Below are 20,338 nucleotides of genomic sequence, written 5' to 3' on the forward strand. Positions count from 1 at the left end.
TGCCCGAGGGAAGCGGTGCCACATTGCATTAATAACCCCGCAACGTGTAGTCCCAGCTACAGCTCAATAAATCCCCACCGACGACAAGCTCCGCATACGTGCAATGCTCCCACATCACCTGCTGCCCAGCAGGTTATTAAATCCACTTGACAAATGGGTAAACTGAGGCACAGGGCAAAGCACTGCCCCTGTGCGAAGGAGTGAAGCTCCCCAACAACCTTGCTGCAATGCTCCGAAATACTCCTTTTTAGTGCCGATGGGTCCCATCACCTGCATCCCGCCCCAGCCCGCTCGCCCCTTTGCACGGCTCCGTTTGGGCCACGCCGCTGGAGCCCGCAGGAATTTCTTTCGCTATTTATTTGTACAGCACCTGGCACAACTCGCCCCCGCGCACGGCATCCAAGCACTGCCAACATCCTTCTGCAAGAAGCCTTCAATGAAACTGAATTCTCCAAACATCCCCAACCACCAGAGGATCCTTTTGCTCCAGTTTAATCTTCTCCAAATACACTATCAATGCTCACTTCTCCGATTCTGATTTCTTTTCAAAGCAGGAGCAGGTATGCCTCTTCTACCCCAGCCGAGAATCATGGCCTGGAGTTTTCCCGATGTTTTCAAAAGCAGGAGGTGTTGCAACCAATTTCAACAAAGATTTCTTTGTACAATGCGAGCAAAAATAATTTCCCTATTCTGACTCCCGATACTGCTTCGCTTAGAAAATAGTGGTCATTTTTAGGCGAAATTATTTTGAAGTTATTATGTGCCAGGTGATTATAAAAGGAGAAGTGGAATTTACTATATGTGGCAAGTAAAATAATTAGAGGAGTGAATTTACTGGAGCCCATATAATTTTGGTTGCTCTATTAATACTTCTTTTGAGGCCGGGATAACAGCCTTGAGCTGTAGCACCAAAGGCCCAGGCGATGCGAACCCATCGCTTTGCGCGCAGTTGGGCAACCTTCGGCCCCGCTCTGCTCTCCCGGGGAATGCTCTGCGAGCCCCCGGGTGTCCCCGGGCCCTGCCGAGGGCGAGCAGGTCCCGTGTGGGGCTGGGGGTCTCGCACAGCCCGACCCACAGAAACCCAGTGCCGGGCTGCTTTTCTCCCCGCGGGATTTTTATCCAGCCCCCCCCCCCCCCCCCCCAGAGCTGAGCCCCGAGTCCCCCTCGCTTCGTCTTTGCAGGATCGGACCCCGAAGGGGTTAACTGGATAGCAGTGCCTATAAGAAATTAGAGGAGGAGGTAGTTTAACATAATTGCTTGCGATGCATGTATCAACAGCGGTCCCGAACTGCCTCTGCAAGAAAACAATGCCCTGGACGGTCTCAGCAGATACCAAAGGGTGCAAATTTCCCCGCTGGGATCAAAACACATTAGCGATGGGAATACAAACAGAGAAACCCTCCTTCGCAGCAAGTACCGATTTGCAAGGGCTCCTGCATGAACTCGGGAGCCCGAAGCCGGCGTCTCCTCATCCCTCCCAACCCCGGGGGCCGGCTGCTGCCCCGCCGCCCGCGGGCCTCCTCCGTGCTCCGAGAGATGCGGGTTCAACCTCGTCCTTTGCCTCCTGCCCGGCCGCTCGCTGCAAAGGCCCCGGTTAACGGGGCGTTAGGGAGATTTTTAAGGGATCTGGCAGACGGAGGGCGAGAGCGGGCAGCGCGTAGTGCCCCACTTGAGCTGCCCGGTGGGGCGTGCGGTGACGGCACCGATGCCACGCCACCCTCCCAGCCCCTCGCCCCGGCCGGCGTTTGCTTTTCATTTGTCTCCATCCAAAGAGCACACAGGACAGGGAAGGGTGGGATGGAGCCGGACGGTCTCCGCGCAGGAGGCACGGCTGGGCTGGGCTCTCAGGCACTGCCCATGCAAGCGTCCCATCCCAGGCACCAACGACCCCCACAGCAGGCAGGGGACAGCAGAGAATCACCGAATCACCGAATCACCGAATCGTATAGGTTGGAAAAGACCTTTAAGATCATCGAGTCCAACCGTAAACCTAACACTGCCCAGCCCACCACTACACCATGTCCCTGAGCACCTCATCCAAACGGCTTTTAAATACCTCCAGGGATGGGGACTCAACCCCTTCCCTGGGCAGCCTCTTCCAGTGCTTGATAACCCTTTCAGTGAAGAAAAATTTCCTCATATCCAGTCTAAAAACACCAATAAAACTAAAAGATTAAAACACGTTGCATTCCCACTGAGGATTTCCCATGCCTGCCTTATTTCGGGACATCCCAAAAAACCTACGCCCCATCCAAAGCCCTTTCGCTCCTCCAGGTAGGACCCTCCGCTGGGCTGCATCAGCACGGGCAGAAGCAGAGACCCGCCAGCTCTGCGCAGGCTCCATCCGCCAAAACCGGAGGCTGGAGCGCGACCGGGATCAGCCCGATGTCCCCGGCCAGCGTCATCCCCCCCCCGCCCCGTGCCCAAGGGCCACCGCAGGGAGCACCGCGGCAGGTCCCCTGCCAGCACGAGCGACGCCAAAGCTCCCGGGCGGTCGCATGGAGCCCGCAGGGTTTCTTTAAAGGTTCATCTCAAACGGCTGCAGCGCACCCAGAGCGGAGAGTTAATAGGGAAGTGAGAAAGTGTCACTCAGGATTTCCTGCTCTTCCTCCTCAGGGAAGGGAACGGGTCTCAAGAAGTGGGAAATCCGCGTATTTTAAGCACCGCATTTTAAATTAGAACAGACTATAGCGATTTCACATCGACAAATAACTGTCCAGGAAGTGGTGAGGTCATTTATTTATTTAAATGATCTTGTTGGTTTGATTGATTTAGTTGTCTTTTTTTTTTTTTTTTTTTCTTATTTTTCCTTTTTCTTCACCATTTCCCTATTTTTTTTTTTTCCCCCTAATTCCCGGACAAACTGGGAAATGTCTGCGTATTTATATCTAGCTAAGGACAAGCAGTGGAATAAAACAAAAGACCCTAATAATACCCAAAACTATCACCCCACGGGAGCACTTCAGCAACGAGCCTGCTTTTAATTACGGAAACATCTCAAGTTCAAGTTTTGCGCATCCCCACGAGGAAGCCTTTTTGCCAAGATAAAGATCTGAAATCGTACAATACTGGCACGACACAGCCCCCGTCCTGGGTCTCCATTCGAGCTTCTGAGAAGCGCAAAACCCTGTAATAATTTATTACCTCTTCTCCAGGCGCTTGCCAAACACATATCAAATCTCCGAGGGTAAAAGGCGCAGCACGCACGGGGTGTCACCGCCCTGGGCACGCTGCAGACCGCGGGGTCCCAAAATTGCCCATAGGAGTATGGCGATAGGGGATCACGTTGCCCTTGCTCCTCTTTGGCTCCCATCCCGTAACCGCATCCAACTGCCCCTCTTCCTCATCCTCAGCTATTTTAGGCTGTCCCTCACTGACCCGCACCCGTGTCTGCCACTCGGTCGATCCCGATTTCCCCGTGTCCCAGGAGTGGGAGAGAGCTACAGCTTTTATGTCACCCCCCAGCTTCATGGAGCTGGCATCCCGGAGGGCCACGCCGCGTCGCCCCAAGCCTCCCCGCAGCGCACCCGAGCCCCGCAGAGCCCTTCCAGGTCCCCGTCACCTCTCAAAGTTACTTCGAATCGTAACAAAACCATGCGACAACCTTTTTGCTTTTTTTCTCCCGCCACGTGGATGAAGCACGGCGTGGATTTATACAAATCCCCCCGCAGCACGGGTCCGTGCGACAAAGCAGCCCGAGACGGACGGGGCTGGGGGGCAAACGACAGCTTTGCCGTGGGGTTCCCGGCATCGGCCCCGCTCCCCGAGAGCGGCTCTGCCTTTCCCAAAAGTGTTGGCAAGTTCCCTTCCATGGAGCACAGTGTTTGGCGAGGCCGCGATGTGACGGGCGAATTTATGGACCTTTTACGTTAATCGTGCAACCCCCGTGCAGCCACTTTTCTCAAAGGTAACGGGAACATTTCTGCTTCGTCTTCATCTCTTTTTTTCCCCCAAAAGCGGCACAAGTGAGGGAACCCCTAAAGAGATGCTCTTTGTTACAAGCAATTACCAAGGAGCCAGAAATCTCCCCAGAAACCCTCTTTTAAAGACATTACAACCCAAAAGTTAGCAAGGAAATAACCAACTCCGCAATATCTTAAACACATAATTGTGTACTTTTGATGGCATTTAAGCCGTTCAGGCACGAAAATACGATACTGCTAAAGGCATCAAGTTTGCACAGGGCTGCCGTACCCAGGAAAAACAAACAGGAGCCTGGAAGGTCGCGCCACGGGGAAGCTCCCACCGCCGAAACCCCCCAAATCCGAGCCCTGCTGCCAGCGAGCGCGGAGGGGCTGACTCAGCTCTTCAGCCTCACCCAGCCCCGGCACGGCCTCGGCTCCGGGCAAGCTGCCTTCGCCTTCAAATAAACCCAACCCTGCCGCGCTGGGGGGCCGTGGGGGAGCAGAGCCGGTTTGGGGGTCGAGCCCAGCGCCGAGCAGAGAGGGCGGCGGGGAGGGACCGACCCCACGCGTGCAACCGTCTGAATTAAAGCGCGGAAGCTTCCCAACGCAGCCCACGGTGAACGCAAATCCCGGGTGCTCGGCTTCCCACCCCGCTGCCCAAAATCTGCGGGTCAAATTGGGCGGGGTGGGAGGCTCGACTTAGGGCAGCACCGTCTGATAGGGGATGCCTGGTGATTTCTAGTTGTTAGCATCATACTGGGGCCTCTACAGAGCTTATTCTGATTAACGGGGAGAAATACTGCACCTCTTTTCCCTTCCCCGAGTAAAACGGGTTTCAGTTTTGCTATTTCTGGTAGTAAATCTCAGACTCGTCTGCAGCCATGAGGGACTGGGAAAGTTGCCGGGAGATTGCTTGCCTTGCTAGCACAGTCCCGCACATCCTTTTTCTCTCTAGCCTCAAACTGGAGCATCCACTAGGAATAAAAGGAAAAAAAAAAAAAAATCCACAGCACAGACTCCTCTGAACTTATGGTTGGACTCGATGATCTTAAAGGTCTTTTCCAACCTATATGATTCTGTGATTCTGTGATCTCAAGAAAAAGGGATTCAGATGCACCTTAAATTAAAAATTAAAAAAAAAAAAGTGAGAAAAGCTTTTTTTTTTTTTTTTTTTTTTTTTAAGAGCGGTTTGCAGACGCGCCGGGGTTCGGGGAGCTGGGGCTGGCGAGGCGCTGGGCGTGGGATGAGAAGCGAGATGGAGGCGGTGAGATACCGGGGTGTGGGAAGCGGTGCCAAGGTGTGTCCAGCCTGGCGGGTCCGACACAGGACAGGGTGGTTCAGGGTGCTGCTTTTATCAGCGCAGCTTCAAGATGGATAAAGAAGCCACAGTGAGGTATGTGTCATCCCCGGTAAGTGCTGATACAACCCTTTCTCCTCCCCGGCTGCCACCCGGGCAGCACAAGCGCTCGCTGGAAGAAATGCCCCTACGGCGGGGCTAGGGGCACCCGGGGCCACGGGCACCCTCCTCCCGCAGCCACCCCAGCACCCCACTGTTAACAGTGGCAAAATCCTCTCCAGGCTGGATTTACAGACAGGATTTTCCCCTTTACAGCCAATCTTTCTCCCAGTTTTTTGCTCTGTACTTGAAGCCAAGAGCCCCCAGTGCACGGGGTGCTCAAGGGCAGGCAGCACCCAAGCTGCAGCCTTGCACCGACCAACCGCCAGCACCCTGGGGACACGGGTGCCACTAACACCTTGCACAAGCACGGACAAGGGGGTTTCCACCCTCTGCAGATCCCAAACTCTTCATTTCCCATCCGAGAGCGCGGGGCTGGGCCGTGGCTCAGGCTGACATCACGCACGGGGGGCAGGCGGGGAGGGAAACCCTCACCCAGCTGAGGCTCTCGAAAACATGAAAGCAAAAAGCGGCGGTTCTTGGAAACGACTCAGAACCGTGGGAGGTGAGAAACCTTTGCACCCTCCAGCTACATGCTGTGCGAGGGGGGAGCGGGTGCTCGGCGTGAGCCGGAGCAGCGGCCACCGGGCTGTCCCCTCCAGGGTGGCACCGCTCCTGGCATGGCCTCATTGCTCCCTCCCCAGGGACGTGGCGGGGGGGGGAAGAAGCCTTTTGGGGAGGAAAAGTGGCCACGGAGGGGATTCGTGCCTGTGCAGGATGAGGCCCAGCTAGAAAATCCCTGCAGGGACAACATGGTGGGAGAGGAGATATGAAATGCTCTTGCCTGGCTGGGGGGAGCCCAGCCACAAGCCCCCTCCTCCTCCTCCTCCTCCTCCTCCTCCTCCTCCTCCTGGTCCAAGCCAGCAGATGCTGCAGGATGGGGACACGCTCCTGGCACTTACTGTGGTCACACCAAGCAGGGACACGACCGAAAGCACCGAATCTGGCGCACACACCCAAAACGAGCAGGGCAGGGGACACCGCCGACCATCAGCAGCACCTCCGCAAGCATTCGCACTGCTGCTGGGGCCGAGCGGGCAACAAGGGGGGACGCGGGGACCCTACTGTCCCTTGCTCTTCAGGTGTGGAAATCCAACCTCCAGCCCTCCCTTCCTCACCCTCCACTTCATCATTCAGCCCAGGACAGGAGAAAATTAAACTGCAATGTAAGAGCAGGGAGGTCCACGCCGCCAGGCAAGGGCTGCAGCCCCCCGAGCCTCGCTCCAGCACCCCGCTCCCTCCTCTACTCGCCTTCTGTGCTGCTGGGGGAAGGAAAACAGCTCCGTTGACCCAAACTTATGCAGCCTTAAACCTCAGAAAGCAACTTTGCACTCAAAGAGGTCCAAACCCTCACCATGCAAAGGGAGAGGATTCTGCACATCCTGGCACGGCTGCCTCGCACCCCTTCCCACCTCCCCGGCACCAGCACGCAGGGCTCCGTGCACGCTCACAGCTAGAGGGGTGGGTTCTACCCCGGGCGAGCACGGGTGGGTATAGATGCGCTTCCCCGCAAGGGTTATGGTGGGTGATCAAGTCCTCTTGGTCTCCCTTTCCTCCTCCACACGGGTGGCCAGGATAGCAGGGATGGGGCGGAAATCAGAAACAAGGGGTTAAGGGCAAAGGAGGTTTAGAAAGGGGGGAGAGAGACTGAATGGCAGCAAGAAAAAAGTCAAAGAGGGGGGGAAAAAGGCATTTAAAGGGGGGGAAAAAAAAAAAAAAAAAGACTTTGCACAAGAGTTCCCAGGAGATGGGCAGAAAGGGGCTGGTGCTGCAAAGGGGAGCTGGGTGGAGGAGAGCAAAAGTGACAGCGGAGAGGAGGGAAGGGGAAGGGAAGGGGAAGGGAAGGGGAAGGGAAGGGGAAGGGAAGGGGAAGGGAAGGGGAAGGGAAGGGGAAGGGAAGGGGAAGGGAAGGGGAAGGGAAGGGGAAGGGAAGGGGAAGGGAAGGGGAAGGGGAAGGGAAGGGGAAGGGAAGGGGAAGGGAAGGGGAAGGGAAGGGGAAGGGAAGGGGAAGGGAAGGGGAAGGGAAGGGGAAGGGAAGGGGAAGGGAAGGGGAAGGGGAAGGGGAAGGGGAAGGGAAAGGGAAGGGAAAGGGAAGGGAAAGGGAAGGGAAAGGGAAGGGAAAGGGAAGGGAAAGGGAAGGGAAAGGGAAGGGAAAGGGAAGGGAAGGGAAAGGGAAGGCAGCCAGCAGGTGGGTGTGATGGGGGAGGCCCTGGAGATGCTCCCATTTACCCAGGACCAGACTAAACATCCCCGTATAGCTTCCAGCTATTCATTTTTCCATGTTCTGCTTCTTGTGGATTATTTTGCAAGCAGCTGTGGATGCGAGAGGGCTTTGCACCAGGGCTGCAGCTCTGCCGAGTCAGGCTCTTGCTAAATAAAGAGCTGCAGAGAAGGGGGGGGGGGGGAGAAGGAAATTCCACAGGAAGTTCAAATATTTTATTACTTCCTGTTTGTACAAAGTATGTCAACACTTGGCACCCGCTGTGCCATTTGTTTAGAGCTAAGGTGTCAACTTGAAAAAATGTCCTTTTTCTCTCCAGATCTAACCCAGAAAGAGCCTGAGCACAAGGGAAAAAAAAAAAAATATCTCGGAGCGAGCGGGGCACTGGGAGGGAGCCTGCGCGACGGCTTGCAGGGGATGCTCGGGGACCGCGGCAGAGCGGCGGGGACGGTGGCTCAGCCAAAGCCGCTGCCGTTATCAGCCCCACGCACGCCCTGGTGCTGCTCCTCGCTTGGCTGTGGGTCCTTCAGACGAGCACCCTTGGGTGTCTTCAACACTCTGGTCCAGCTCCCCTGGTCCCCCCATCCCGGCTTCACCCCCCAGCCCCACGAGGGTCTCCGGCTTTCACCCGCTTCCCTGCGATTTCTTGCCCAACTCGACTTGATTTCAAACTTCTCAGAAGTTTTTCTGGGCGCAGCTTTAGTGAAAAGACTTGCTCAAGGGCCGAGATGAAGCGATGGGACAGGGGTAGAAGATGAATGGGATGCTCAGAGGTGGGGCGTGGAGCCCAGCCACGTTTCTGACCCAAAAACCCCACAAGAACATTTGGGGGAGGAATTTCGTTGCATCTGAGATGATGCCCAGGGCTTTCCCAGGATACCAACACAAACGGCCAATTCTTTCCGCATTAAGGGTGCTTTTCTGCCCGCTCACACCAGTCCCTCCCCAGCCCCACGTCCAGCCTCTGGCCCCGGCCACCGCTGATCCCGCACAAGAGGAGCCAACACACACCGTGTCCCTCTCGTTGGCAACACTGCAGCCAAGAAGGGGGAAAAAACCCATCTATTTTTATGCACACGCATATATATACGCACATATACACACACGTATATGTATTTACATATATATGTAAAAAAGTAAATACAATATATATCGACACACATAAAAATTGCAAGTCCTGCTGGCAGCTCTCGCCTCCCAAAGCCAAGCAGGGGAGGGCGGCGCGAGCCATCGTGTTTGGCCAAAGGTGGTTATTACCGGGGCTTTACCGGCTCCCATTGCCGGCCGGCGAGCCCTGCGGGTGCCGGCGCACCAAGGGGTGCTATGCCGGAGAGCCACCCAGTGGCAGATTAACCGGGAAAACCACGTTGGGTTTCCACAAGCGAGCGCAGATCGTTTTCCAGCCGGTATTTCCACACCAAGGGTTTCTGCAGAGGACTGCGGGGAGGGAAGGGCAAAGGGCATTATTTAATTATTTTTTTGTATTTTGGGTTCATTAGAAAATGCAAACCAAAGTGTGGCAAAGAAAAGGGGGTTTTTAAATTTTTTTTTCTTCCAGTGCAAGACTGGATTTTCATCAATCATGAATTTAAGCCCCGGGGAGTCAAAATATGACCTTTACTGCCAACAAATCTATGATCATCTCCAAAAATTACAAAAAAAAAAAAAAAAAAAAATCACAACTTGGGCCTAAACTCCTTAGATCAGCAATTTATGGGCTGTGGGGGTGCAGGGATGGGGGAGAGATGGACCTTTGGGGTCCACACAAGGCAAGGGAAGAAACAGCAAATAAACACCACACGGACCTCAAGGAGCCTACGCCTCCAGCACAAACATTTTTAGGTCCACAAATCAGAAAAAAAAAAAAAAGAAGTAGAAAACTGCTGACCTTGCAGCTCAGGACGGCGTCCCAGGGAGGGCATCCCTCGGGCACGCCAAGCCAGAGCCAGGGCGAGCCGCTCCATCCGCCCGCTTTGCCTAATTATGCCAAACGAAGGCACAGCCCCAACCCAACAGCGCAGGGCCAACGTGCCCATAGCTCGGCCCCCCAGCTCCCCGCGGGGCTGCGAAGTCTCCACCTCCGTATCAGAAAATTTAAATTAAAGATGGGGAGCAATCGGGCTGAGATGTTGAAATTCAGGAGGAGCGGGTATGATTCAGCGGGGGGTTGGCGAGCACTGGCTATCGGTGAAGTCAGAGCAAACCAAACGCTAAGAGTAGTAACTATCTCGCTTGTATTATTATTTATGTATTCCTGATTATTATTATTATTATTATTAGAAAGGCGATCTGATGCAGCAGATAAGAGGCTGAGCCAGGAGTCAGGAGACCTGGTTTCTATTCCTGACCTGGAAGAGTTGTGAAATTCCCTGCCCAACCCCTGCCTGCTTTCCCCCCCCAGCCCCGGGCTGAGCCCGTTCCCGGTGCCTGCAGCACCCACCACGACCCACGTTTGCTCGCCGCCGCTGCCGCAGCCCCACAGCGGGGACCTGCCTTGTGTTTCTGGCTTAAAACGAAAAAAAAAACCCAACAGCGTCGCATCGCCTGGATGCCGGCTTTGCAAATCCAGCCCGGCAGCTCGACAGGCTCCTGTAAAGCCTCTCACGCTCCAAAATAAAAATCAAGGGGGAAGAAAACCCGACAAACCCCGACGCAAATAACCCCCCCCTCGCCGAGGAAACAGCCTCCACCTGGCCTGACATCAAGGGGCAGCGATGGCCCAACGACAGCGTCAACAGAAAATGTTTTCTAAAGCATATTTAGAAGGATCAAACTGTTTCCCTTCAATTTGGGCACTGACAGCTTTACACGCGAAGGGAACAAACTCTGCTTTATAGTCCCCGGGGTGGTGCTGAGCGAGCAGGAAGGCGAAGCCGGAGCAAAAAGCCAGAGACGGAGGCCGCGGGGACGAGGTCCCACCGCACCGGGGGTCCCACAGAGCAAATAATAACTCCTGGCAGAAGGAAACTCCTCCAGCTGACGGCACCGGAGCATTTCCCCACGCTCCTCGGTTCACGGGAGACGCCAAGGTGAGCTCAAACCAACCCGACGCCGAAAACCAACCCAACAAGGGCAATTCGCAGCTGCCTTTGCAAAGAGCCACCCTCAACCAAGAGGCACCGTCCTGCATCCAGGAGAGCCTACTCCATCAAAACAGAAAAGACGTTTCCGCGGTTGAAGCGGCTCTTTGGTTTTCTCAAGCAACGCAGCCCCCGGCCGTGGGTGCTGCCAGCCGGAGCCTTTGACAACCCGAAAGCGAAACCACCGCTAACCAAAAGGGGAAGGTGCTCTCCGAGCTCTCCTGGGCCCGTGCAGACAGACAGGCAAATACCAGCACGGTGCGGAGGAAACCTGCAAACATTTTGAGTTTAATAATCAGCAAGTCAGCCCCCGAAGCCGGGCACAGCATCTCTGGCTTTGTAACCCCCCCAGAAACGCCCTGCGCGCGCCCGATTTGAGTCCTCCGTATTTTTGCTGTCGAAGCTCAAAGCATTTTCCCTGACATCCCAACCACCACGAGGACTGGAGCTAGAAAACCATCCCTCCACCACGGGATACGGAGCGCGGCGAGAGCAAGCAGCAGCAGAGACACACGCCGCACTCCTCCGCTCTGCGGAGAAAATAAAAGCAGCCAAGCCGTGCCCGCCGCAGCTCGCGCTCTCGGGGCTCGCTCGGCCACGCCAACGCCGTCTCGTTAGCTCTGCACGCTGCAAACGGTGCCTGTCCCGGCTGGCTTTGCCCGGCCGCAGAGGCATCCTGCATCCCTCAGCCACGGCGAGCTCACCCCCCCCCCCCCCCCCGCGCTTCTCAGTGGCTGCCAAATAAAATACATCACTTACTTCGTGGCTCCCGGGGTCCGTCTACAGTCACTTTAATGGCTCGGTGATAGGTAGCAACTTGGGTGGGGTTGGTGAACACGGTGATCGTCAGGGTAAAGCTTTTTCCTAAGGAGGATGGAGGGGGGGAAAAAAAAAAAAAATAAATAAAACCTAAGAGAAATGAGGATATTCACATGGGTTCAGCTCTTGTGGGAGCGAAAGGCTCCTGCTGGAGCAAGCTCAGACACAAATCTCCACATCCACCAAACTCCGACACACACATCATTTAATTTTATGAGACATTATTGCCGAGACACAAAGCTCGGCCGGCTCCCGCTGGGGTTCAGCTGGCTGCAGCAGAGCGAGGCTTGGACCCCGTTCAGAGCGGGAGCCAGGACCTTCCTGGATGCAAAGTCACTTGTGTCCCCCTCCCCTCCCCTGCCCTGTCCCCGTATCGACCCCTCCACCCACAGCAGCTTCCTGGTGCCCTCCTGCTCGTTTGCTTCCCCTTTTCCCATGGGAATCCAGCCCTGAAACGCGGCGCTGGAGACGGGACCCCCTCTGCGAGGGACGGATTTGGGTCCTAGCACCCACGGGATGCTCCTGCGGGAGCGAGCTGGTGAGGTGGCATCAGTCTGCAGGCGATGGGTGCTGGCATTTGCGGGGGAAACCTGGTGGCTTTGGCCCCGCGGATGCGCCCACGCGTGGACGTTTGGAGGGGAGCCGCGCCAGGCTCTTGGCCGTACGGGCACCCGCAGCCCCCGCAGCCCACGGACGGGGAGCGGGGCCAGAAATTGGAAGCTGCAAGATGGGAATTGAATCCGGCCAGCTTTGGCCACCAGAAGCGGCCACCAGACAGGTGGCCCCACCGGCTGCGGGGACTGTCCCCCTCTCCCAGCCCTGACCAGAGAGCAGGAACGCGCTGCTGGGAAAGGGTTCAGATACCATCATGGGGGTTTTCGGGGATGCTTTTGAAGCACGGTGCTAGTCACCTTTTTAAAAAAAAAAAAAAAAAAGGGGGGGGTAAAGCAGTGACAAGCTCTTGGGAGCCCAATTTTGCAAGAACACAACAGTGCTCCCTTGCCCCAGCAGAACAGGTTTCCATCCCCTGCCCGAAAATGCTTTTGGCATCACGGAGGGCGTTATCACACCTGCACCCTGGTACCACCCCGCTCTCCCCTCCCAGCACCCACCCTGACCCCAAACCCATTCACCTCCTGCAGCCGTGGCATCCTCGTGCCAGACCCTCTGCCCTCGCCTTGCCCGATCTCGGCTGCCATCACCCGCTCGATGTCCAGCCGACGGGGAGGCTGTGGGAGAGCGGGGGCCCTTCCCGCTGTGCGCCGGTCTCCGAGGGCAGGGCCTCCGCTCTCCCGCAGCCTCCCCACATTCGGGAGTGCCTCGGGTAAAGGAGGGAGGTTGCACATGCAAGGGAGCAAACCTCTCTAACCAACCCCCCAAGAGCAATCACCGGGGGATTGCAAAGGTATCGAGTATTTCAGCGGTATAAACCCCAGCAGGAATCGGGCTGGAAATGCCCGTGCAATAGCCCTTAGCTCCTCCAGCCTTTATTTCACAAATAAAAGCAGTAAGAAACCACCTCCTTTCCCTTTTCCCCTAAAGGGATTAGGGGTTTTCAGATCCCGACTATCAGCTACCTACAGGGTTGGACCTGAGCATATCCATAGCAAAACAAAACAGTATTTATACAGCTAGAAGGAAAAAAGAATAAACGGAAAAATGAAATTATCTCCTCCAGAGAACATCCTGCAGTTATCCCAGGTGGGAGAGTTTCTCTATGGGAGCATCGGGGGGGGGGGGGGGGGAAATGCCGGCTTTAAAGCCGACAGCATCCATCCATGCCCTACCTCAGCTTCCAAAACAGGATTAAACACCGCACAAACCTTCAGCTCATTTTCTCCACAAAAGGGAATTTTTTTTTATTTTTTTACCCTCCCAAATACAATTTGAATCCTCGGTGAAACGGTCGCGCTGCCAACCTGGGCAGAAGAGCCGGGCTGCCGCAGCCTGCGAAGCGTGAAGGCTGCGCGGCCACGGAAAAACCAACCACCGCGGAGCGTTTGTGGGCAAAACGGTCGCAGAACCAGAGTGCGGGGAGAAGGATTATTAGGAGCAATTATTTAGGAAATCCTGCGGGAGGAGAGGCAGAGGGAGCCCCTTGGTTTGCATGCGAGGGAGCAGGCAGCGCGCAGGCAAGTCCGGCTTGTGAGCCATAACCCTCCCGCACGCCCGAGGAGCTGAGCCCAGCAGCTCCATGCCCGGCTCCCCTACTTCCTCCTGCATCTGATTTTCTTTTTTTTTTTTTTTTTTTTAGTATTCTTAATTTTTTATTCTCTGTGTGAAATAACTTCCTTGCATTTCAGTTTCCCCCTCTCCTCGCTGCAGATACAAATACCTCTCCAGGGAGGAACGGCCGCAGCACGGAGCCGGCCGAGCCATTTTTGCGTCTCTAACAGCTCTCAAAAATCCTCCCATGAATCGAAAATGACAATTATTACTCAGCATCATTTTTACTCATTTCCCGCCTTCTCGGGAAGCCGGGCTGAGGTTACTCATTCCCATCGTGCCCCAGCCCCAGTTCGCCGGCTGCGTGGGGCTGGATCCCAGCTCCTGGGTGGCTTTGGGAGCACCCAGGGCTCCGTGGGATGCTCTGGGGGGATATTCCAGCCGGGAGAGCAGGCGGTGGGGTGCAGCGGGCATCGCAGCACCCCGCTGGCCTTGGCTTTCATTTTATACAGTGCAATCGGAGCAGAAAAGGGGTTTGTTGTTTTGGGTTTTTTTAAGAGCGAGGCATAGAGGAAAACTGCTCCTTCTCCCCCTCCCTTTGTCTTGCACATGGAGATGGTAATTTTGGGGGGGGGGTAAGGACCTGCTCTTCCCACCTCACGGGGCCGGGGAATGATCCCAGACACGTCAAGACTAAAAATGCCCCCAATTCTGAACCGTTTCAAGTCGGGTTTTCAAAACGAGCATGTTTTCCTGCTTCTGATTTTACGGGGCTCCCGCAGCTCAGGCACCCGTAGGGGCTGCGCACAGGGGCGGGCAGTGCCCGTTTACAGCTCCACGCGTGGGATTTACACAAACATTTATACACACACGGAGCTCTGCCCCAACAAAAGATTTTGCAGCAAATCCAGATTTCTGCCCCAAGAAACGCAACCGGCACCGGGCTTTCAGAGATTAAGCCAAACCAAGGGAAAGCAAGTGCGACACCCAGAATAAAAATACAATAGAAACGATTTTTCACACTCAAGAGGTCTGAAAGAGTCCCTTGCCGGGAATGCACGGCCGTACACGGGGAACTAAGCACACACTTCACGCTGCGAGAAAACCCCACCGTGCCGCCTTCACGCCAGCCCCAGGGAGCCCCGATGGGGTTATTTCTCTGCAAATATGATAAAGCCTCATCCCACAAGAATACATTAAAAAAAAAAAATAAAAATCAGCACTTGTGTTATGCTCCTCGCTCTGCAGCCCGTTAGAGGCAGCGGAGGTGTTTCCACTGCTGTAATGAGTATTTGCCAGGACTCTGCCTGAGGAAGGAGACTATTCACCCAAGTGCTTTCTGAGACTGTGAACTCCTGTTAATGCAGAGCTCGGGACGGCAGAGGAGGAAAGTTAATAATGAATTCAAGATTCAAGCTGAGATTGGGTTGCATTCAGTTTGGAAATTTGTGTAAGGAGGATGAAAAAAAAAAAAAAAAACCCCAGAAAGAAAAGAGCCTAAGAGAATAATTGATTACAGAAATGAAAGCTTAATTCATAAAAGAAAAACATTTTCCATCCATCAACCTGCAACCAGTTAAGTGGAGAGTTTTAAAGAAACTGCAACATGGAGAAGGAGCCAACAGGAAAAAGGAAATGTATGAAAGAATGTAAACTATTCAAGTTTCATAAAGAGGAACAAGTAAACAGTTATTACATGCAAATAATTCCTAACATCACTGCTTTTAATTAATGCAGAGAAGTCAAAATATATCTGACATTGTGCGTATACATTCGAAGCCTTTGAGAAAATGCTGCCATATGGCCATTAAAATATAGTATTCTTATTTTCGTTTAAATGAACAATTAAAGTGCTTCGATCTGCAGTGTTTATTGGTGATGAAATGCTGAAATTCTATTTAGACTCTTTGAAATTCAGGTACAAGACGGCTGCGAGGGATCCGGGGAGGGAGGGCGGGCAGGGCTCTGCCCTGACACCCGCTGGCCTTCAATATTTTCAGGGGATTTCTTTCACCCTCCTGGGATGGGGATTCATTTCTTTCACCCTCCTGGGATGGGGATTCATTTCTTTCACCCTCCTGGGATGGGGATTCATTTCTTTCACCCTCCTGGGATGGGGATTCATTTCTTTCACCCTCCTGGGATGGGGATTCATTTCTTTCACCCTCCTGGGATGGCACAGCGCGATTGCCTTGACCGTTTGTTTTGAAAAAGCCCGCAGCGCGATCCGTTTAAGGCTAAAATGATCGAACCAACCTCTACGGCCAGAAAGTAACATTTCTGTCCCGCTTTTCCATGCAACAAGCGTGGAGAAAACGGGCGAAGCTTCCCCCAAAGCCCCCCCAGCTCTGCCCTGCGCCCGCATCCCCCGGCTGAAGGGAGCCTTGCTGCACCCCTGCCCGCTGCCTTCCCTGCCTGCCCAGCACCGCATTATTGTTTTTGTCCATTTAAAGACTCCATTTCACCATTTAAAAACGAGCCGTCAGGTGGGTTATTGCCCCTCAGCCCCTTCCCCTGCGGAGGGGCCGCACCGCCGCCTCCTCCGAGGGGAGAAATCGGGGGGGGGATTTGGGCTGGGGCCGCCTGCCAGCCCACGCACCCGAGTGGGGCCGCCTCGCCCCACCGCGGAGGTTTTACAACGAGGGGTTGGGGTTGTGTTTTTTTTTTTTTTCCTGACACCTCGGTAGAGGAGAAGCCCCGGGACGAGCGGGGCAGAGCCGCCGGCGGGGCCGCTGCGCTGCGGGGGGCGGCGGGGGCTGCCCCCGCATCCCTCCCGCATCCCTCCCGCATCCCTCCCGCATCCCTCCCATCGCCCGCTCGGGAGCCGCTTCGGGGCTGGGGGGGTTCCTCCCTGCACCACAAGCCCAGCCCACAGCAACGAAACCACCGCTCCGCCAGAAATACACCGTTAAAAATAAAATAAAACTAAACCTTTTTTTTTTTTTCTCTCTTAAAAAAAAAAAAAAAAAGAGAAATAAAAAGGCCAACCATTTCCTGGCCGGTACCTACCCCTGCCGCTTCTCCCAACAAATCTGAGGTCGTTAAATCTCGCTACTTGGTTTTTCATCACGGCGGAGGCGTTGCGGAGCTCTGCCGAGTAGTTTTCGTCGTTCCCTGCCATGACCGTGACCACCGTCCCATCGGGCACATCTCCGAGGGCTACGACCTAGGGCAGGGCGAGAGCATTTTAGGCTAAGCTTAACTCCCGTCGGAGCTAACCTACCCGACGGTTTCCCCCCTCTAAAACCCCCGGGGAAAAAAAAAAAAAAACCAAAGCAAAACCAAAAGCAATTCGAACCTCCGAGGAAGGCTGGAAAAGCGGAGGGGGAAGGGGAAAAGGAGCTAAAAAAGGGATTAAAAAGAGAGAGGGACTTCCATGGGGGGGGGGGTGGTGCTGGTGGTGGTGTCAGGACGCTCTCGGCCCCGCCGGGGGAACTGCGCTTTTATTTTGTTCGATTCGGGGGGAAAAAAAAATAAAAAAGGAAAAAAGAAAAAGCGCTGCCGAGAGCGGGGCGGCCGCTCTCAGAGCCCTGGAGCTCGGCGCCCGGCCCGGGGGAAGCGCGGGGAGCCCGGGCCCGGCTGGCGGAGAGGCCCCCCCCCCCGCCCGGGAGCAGCGCCCCGAGCTCCCGGCGCCGGGACGGCCGGGGGAACCCGGTTTGCAAACCCCCCCCCCCCCCCCAATCCCCATCCCCGCCGGGCTCCCCGGGACTCCGCCGCCGTCCCGCCCGGCTCCCCCCGCCTCTCCTCCCGCTGGTTTTTCGGCTTTGCTCGCCTCGGCCCCGTTGCCCCAAGCCCCGGCGGGGATGCCCGGCCCGGGGGTGCCCCGTCGGGTCGCCCGGTCCCGCGGGAGCGGAGCCGGGCGGCCGCGGGGAGCCCGGGCAGCGCAGCCCGGTGCCGGTGCTCCAGCTCTTCGCTTTCTTTTTGCAGATTAGATCTCCCTTCCCTGCCTCTCTCTCCCTCTCCCAGGAAGGTAATTAACCTCCACTCTCATTAAACTTCAAAGTTGCCTGAGAGCTCCTAACTGTACGGAATATCTAAGATGCTGTGACCGCGGGGCAATGCGGAGACTTGATTAAAAATAATAAACCGGGCTCCCTTGAAGGTGATGTCAGGAGCGAGTTAAAGCGAAAGGGGCGGAGGGAAAGAGGCGAGCGGGTCGGGGCGGAGGGCAAGCCCGGAGCCGAGCCGGTCCCTCCGAGCCGCCGGGGCCACCTGCCCGGCCGCAGCCCTCCCCGGAGCTCCCGGCTTACCTTGAAGGCGACGGGCAGCGTCTTGTTGCACCTCCAGTGGGACGGCAGCACCGAGCACAAGAAGTTGGGGCTGTCGGTGCGCACCAGCTCGCCGGCGTGGTCGGCCAGTACATCCACGACGGAGCGGACCTCGGGTCGAGCCCGGGCGCCCGGTGCGGGGGCCCCCAGCGCCCCGCTGTTCTCGCCCATCTTACCGCAGGGGAAGGCCGTGGAGGGGGGTGTGAAGCGCCTGCTGGTGCTCGGGTCTACGGGAATACGCATCACAACGGCGGGCGTCAGGGAGCCGCCGCGGCCGGGGGGTACGAGGAGGGACCCGGCGGGGCCCGGCGCCCACCGCTCGGCTGCGGCGGGGCTCGGTGGCGGGGCGCGGCGGGGGCAGCGGCGGCCGGGCCCCGCGCTGCCTCGCTCCGTCCCGGCAGATCGCCGTCCTCGGCGGGGCGGCGCGGGGAAAGCGCTGCGGGCTGGTCGCTCCCGCCCGGCTCCGGGGCTCGTCCCCGGCGGTTTCGCTGCGGTCCCGTCCGCCCCGCCCGGGGAAAGGCGGCGCGGAGCCCCGGCAGAGCCACGTCGCGGCCGGGCGCCCTCGGCTGCAGGCGGGTCCCCTCCGCCCGGCGGCCCCGAAACCAGCTCCCAAGTGTCAGCCGCGGCGCCCGGTACCGTATTTACTGCCGGCCCCGGGGGGGGGCGGGCCGCGCCCTGACGGACGGGGCGCCGCGCCAATGGGGGAGGTCCTTCTCCCCGCCCACCACCGGGCTCCGGCGGGCCGAAGGGGCGTGGCCACAACCGAAGGGGGCGTGGGCAACGCTGAAAGAGGCGTGGTCCCCGCCGAAACAGGCGTGGCCGCGGGGAGCCACGCCCCCGCTGGGCCGGCCCGGCGGGGCGGGCGCACGTCGGGGCCCCGGTGGCTTCTCGCCGCCGCCGCCGCCGCCGGAGGGTTTTGGGGCGGGATGGGGCGGTTTGGGGCCGGAGCCGCCGCCGTGCAGAGCGGCTGGGAATACAGCACGGGCCCCGCCGCCTCCCCGCCGCAGAGCGCTCCCGCTGCCGCCGCCGCCGCCCGCGCCCCCCGCGGTGGCCCGGCCGTGGCGGGACGGGGGGAGCCGCGGCCGCGGGGCAGCCGCTGGGGACCGCCGGCACACGCGTCCCCGACGGGGGCGGCTCGCCCCACGGCCTGCTGTGAAAACTGCCGCTCCCCAACCTCCGCCGGCTGCCCTCCCCCAAAACATGAAAACCGCCTCCATCTCCGGCGGTCCCGGGGCCCCGCAGCGCCCGGCGCCCCCGGCAGCTCCCCCGGGGCTGCGGTTGCGGGCAGGGCCGGCGGCTCCCGGCCGGAATCGTTGGCGAGAAAATTCGTGGCGAAGCCACCGGTTCTGCGGGAACGCAACGAAGGCGGCGGTTCGTTCCGCTCCGCGGCTGCCCGCGGAGCCCCGGCCGCGGAAACGCCGAACCGCGGGGCGGGCGGGAGGCAGAACCGGGGAGCGAGGCGGAGGTTTCTTCGCCCGGGCTGCCCGGCTGTTCCCCGGCGGGGCTGAGCTCCGCCCGAGCGCTGCCGGTGGTGTTTCGGGACCGGGACGGCCCGTCGGAGCGGAGCCGGCCGGGCCGCAGCGTTCCCGGCTCCGCGCTGCGCGGTGTGAAACGCGAGTTGCCTGAAAACAAACAACGAAAAACCCCAACAGCCAAAAAAATTTCTCCTTTTCCTGAACTCCTTCCACAAACTATGAAACATTTTCCTCCGCAAGCCGCAGTGCCCGGAGGGGCGAGCCCGGGCCGGGCTCCGCATCCCGGCCGCTCGCAAGACCCAGAAAAACCCCGTGTTTGTCCAAAAGAAAAGAAAAAAAAAGATTTTTTTTTTTTTTTTTTTAACTAGGAGGAGCGGAGGTTCCCTCGCTCCAACGCCCCGTTAGCAGCGCGGGTGGCTGCGCCGGCCCCCCGGGGAGCCGCGTCCGTCGAGCCGGGGCCGCGGGCAGCTCCGAGCCCAACCGGCCCCGGGGAGCGGCGGTGCCCGGGGGGGGGTGTCCGCCAGCCCCGCGTGTCGACCCGTCTCCCGCAGTTACCGGCGCTGAAATCCTGCCCTTTTTAGGTGAAAGCGGCCGCCGGGTTTAGTTCTATTTTTCACCCCCCGTTCAGCAGCGGGGGGGACCCACACCAACCCCGGAGCAGGGGGCAGAGCTGCGGGCGGGGAGCACCCGCCGGGCCGGGCTGCCGCGGCAGGGTTTCCCGGGGGGTCGGCACGTCCCCATCCCGGTGTCCCGTCCCCCCCTCCCCGTCCGGTACCTCGCCGGGGGGGGCGGGGGGGGGGCACGGAGGGGGGGGAAGGATGTACGGGGGAGCCACCGCGCATGCGCAGGCGCTGCAGTGCGGCGGCGCGGCCGCTAGTTGGCGCCGCAGCTCCGCCGTGGCGGCGGGGCGGCTCCGCGACGGGGCGGGCGCGGCGGGGCGGCCCCGGC

General features: G+C 57.8%; 1 protein-coding gene across 1 annotated transcript in view; it reads right to left on the reverse strand.

Annotated features, from left to right (window-relative positions):
- RUNX3 (RUNX family transcription factor 3) overlaps positions 1 to 18,512 on the reverse strand; it is a 42,417-nt gene extending 23,905 nt beyond the window's left edge. The window contains exons 1-3 of the mRNA XM_075522478.1: positions 17,898 to 18,512; positions 16,657 to 16,813; positions 11,422 to 11,526 (exon numbers count right to left, since the gene is read on the reverse strand). Coding sequence (XP_075378593.1) covers positions 11,422 to 11,526; positions 16,657 to 16,813; positions 17,898 to 18,158 — 523 coding nt within the window. The 5' untranslated portion in view covers positions 18,159 to 18,512. The remainder of the gene's footprint in view (positions 1 to 11,421; positions 11,527 to 16,656; positions 16,814 to 17,897) is intronic.
- Positions 18,513 to 20,338: the final 1,826 nt, after the last annotated feature.

Source organism: Mycteria americana, chromosome 21 (assembly GCF_035582795.1).
Source record: "Mycteria americana isolate JAX WOST 10 ecotype Jacksonville Zoo and Gardens chromosome 21, USCA_MyAme_1.0, whole genome shotgun sequence".
NCBI lineage: Eukaryota > Metazoa > Chordata > Aves > Ciconiiformes > Ciconiidae > Mycteria > Mycteria americana.